Here is a 3203-nt window from a genome sequence, read left to right as displayed (position 1 = left end):
GATGATGATTTTTGCCGAACAGAACCGTTGCCAACCCTAATTCAATTAAACAATTTACGTCATCTTGAATGAAGATATTTGATGAAATTTTAACATTTGAAATTAAAATGAAGTTCACTAACTTTATCGAGAAGTGAAGTAAGTTAGTCCCTGTTTGTTATTAATTTCTTAAAATTTATTTTTCTTCGGAATTTAATCAAGTTTTGAACTACATATTTTATTAATTTGTAATCAAACCAAACATAGCCTTAAATTTTATTCAAGGTTCAGTGAGTGCAGAAGAAATCCAAAGTCCGCACATATTCCCCTGCAGCTATAGATGGCCCCACCAAAAGAGGCTGCCGGTGGCACCCCAAGTCTCCACCGTGGGCCCACCGCGGTGTCGCCGCACCATCTCCTACGCGCTTTAAGATATACATTAGAAAAATAGTAAATATATTTGGTGGATTCAATGGACGGCAAAGTATTAACTAATAAAGTAGTAACACGTGCCCTCCACCGTAGTCACAACATGTACCAAAAAAACACGGTTTTTTTAACGATGGGACCCATGTTTAGGATGCTGTCGGTGACATTGAGTACACTTGATTTTCTTTGCTTTTACTCTTTGACCACAATAATGCTTTCATTGCCTAATTAAATTTTTATTTTTCTCTTCTATTATTCGATCTAAATCGAGGTTTAGTCCCGTTTGACGATTATTATTTGAATTTTTTTTACATATTTATTTTTAATCACATATTTACAAAATAAAATATTTTATACGTAAATTAAATCACATATTTTTCTAAAAATTACTGTTCAAAATATTATTTAGACTTAAATAATACCATCAAACAGGGGCTAATTATATAATTTAACCATAGTCTCACCTAATTCTAACAATGACACATAATCTTTTAATTGTAAATGAAAATATTTTATTTCAAAAGTAATGTAAAATGAGAATGGTACTTTAGGTTATTTTAGGCCATATTGATATGATGTTTCTATATTCTTTTATGTAGTTTATTGAATCAAGAATTTTAAGTTGATTAAATTTGAAGAGGGCTCTCGACTAGCTGATTTCTTTGTTTTGAATTCTAATCCTGAAAGTATCCTCCTAGAAAAGTTGAGTGAAATATGTAAATTCATATCAAACGCACGAAATTTAATATTTTCAACCTAGATGTTATATCGTCAAAATTTTGTAGGTGAAAAATGAGGAAATAGCCGGACAAGAACAATATATCTCTACTGGTCCATTACTGCATTTATTTATTATTATTTTTTGTAATAATTTATTTTATGTTTCATATACGGAGACTTTGACTCTTATGAGAATGGCAATTGGCAAGCTAAAATTAAGAAGTATGATTATTGATTCATGATCTTTTTAATTATATTAATTTTCTTCACTTTTAAACACATAAGTAAACGGACAAAACTATAACTCCAGAATATAACCAAAAGCAAGTTAATTTAAATATTGCATTGAATCAGAAGCCCTAATTGCCGATTACAATTGTGATAAACAATCAGAGAAATTAGAAGTCTCTGATAATTAAAAACACAATAATATTTTTATGTATTTACAATCAAAAGTCAGTCTCTTTCACTGTGAAGATTCAAGCTTCATCCATGGCAGGTGGTAGATTAAGATCAAAATCCAAAACTCTCTTTGTATATATCTGATTCTCATCAACAACAGAAGAAGAATCAGAATCACTCTGAGCGCCGCCGTCGCCGCTCTTGGGAAAGTGAACCGCCGCCGTATTCAGCCGGTATTCTGGCGGAGGATCGAAGTACAGAACCGGACGTCCAGTGGGCGAAACCGCCATGGCTGGCTGGTAATGAAAAAACTGATACCCATTCACAGCAGTAGCGGTGGAATTTACTCCAAGGAGGCGCGTGAGGTCAAGCTCAACCGGCGGTTGAGTATTGATTGCTATGACGCTTGATGACTCCACGGTGCTGCTCTGGCTAGGGCTGTGGACATCCGAAGGTAAAGGGAAGTTAGTTTTAGCTTTAGACCCACGGAACTCACGAGCGGCGGCGTCGTATGCACGAGCCGCCTCCTCCGCCGTGTCGAACGTTCCCAACCATACACGGCTCTTCTTCCCGGGATCTCGAATCTCCGCCGCGTAACGGCCCCAAGGCCTCTTCCTCACGCCCCTGTAGTGCACCTCCTTAACGCCATTAAAAGCCTTATTAGCCTTATCCTTAACTCCATTAACAGCCTTATTTGTCTTCTCCTTCGCCGCCATGAAGAATTCTTAAAATCTCACTCAAATTGCTGTGAAACTGAAGAGAAAATTTTTAGTGGTGAAAATGGGTTACAGATTGAGAGAAAATGGAAGTGGATATATAGGAGAGAGGATAGAGGAGAGAGAAAGTGGATTCAACGAGGGGGGTTTGACTAGGGGCGCCGCCCAAGTGAAGAGAGATAAATTGCGTGGCTGCGCGTAGTGTATTGAGAATCGTGGGTTGTGGGCCTGAAATAGGGGCACGTGGCGCGTTTAGGGCGTCGATGCGCCGGCAACTGTGTTATTTCGCCCCATATTCCTCGCACACTGCACCGTGTGACCTTTATGGGTTCGGTTTCACACTGCCTCTGTTTGGTGAGGAATTATAATTAAAAATTTAATTTGACTTAAATCAACAATTTATTTTAACAGTATATTTCATGAGCTGTACAATTTATTTTAACAGTATATTCTTCCAATTTTTATTAAAAAAAAATTGCAATCCTCACCAAAAGGGTCTATTAATTAATTGTACATGATTAAGGCCAAATTGACCTTCTATAATGGATACGATACTTCATTAAAATGTTTTAGAGAAAATTGGGCTAGATTTTTCAATCTTTGTAATAACTTAGTTTAGTATCATTTATATTTTCAAGAATGAGGTTGTTAAATCCATAAATCTAGTTATTTTACTTGGATCATGTTTGGTAATATTTTTAATCCAATTAAAATTAATTTTTTGACCATTATTTCACTATTTTAATCGTCATTTTTGAATTCTTCTCTTACAGGTAGGACCCAATTTATTTCTAACTATAAAAAAATTAATTAACAAAATTTCTACCAAATAAGCGCTTAATGAAGATAGATAGTGCAAGTTATAAAATCTATTATATAATTACTCTGAACGCTTGTAATAGAAGTTTTCTCTAAATTCAATAATGAAATTTCAAAACTTAAAGATAAATGTTTAGT

General features: G+C 35.1%; 1 protein-coding gene across 1 annotated transcript; it reads right to left on the bottom strand.

Annotated features, from left to right (window-relative positions):
* Positions 1-1442: 1442 nt before the first annotated feature.
* LOC111395465 (ethylene-responsive transcription factor 4-like) lies at positions 1443-2336 on the bottom strand. Its single transcript, XM_023021468.1, has one exon. It carries the CDS (start codon positions 2244-2246, stop codon positions 1608-1610), a length of 639 nt encoding a protein of 212 aa, XP_022877236.1. The 5' UTR covers positions 2247-2336; the 3' UTR covers positions 1443-1607.
* Between the last annotated feature and the right edge of the window lie 867 nt (positions 2337-3203).

The sequence above is a fragment of the Olea europaea genome, chromosome 6, assembly GCF_002742605.1.
Source record: "Olea europaea var. sylvestris chromosome 6, O_europaea_v1, whole genome shotgun sequence".
Lineage (NCBI taxonomy): Eukaryota > Viridiplantae > Streptophyta > Magnoliopsida > Lamiales > Oleaceae > Olea > Olea europaea.
Note: the sequence above shows the minus strand (reverse complement) of the source record. Positions and strands in the feature narration are given on the sequence as shown.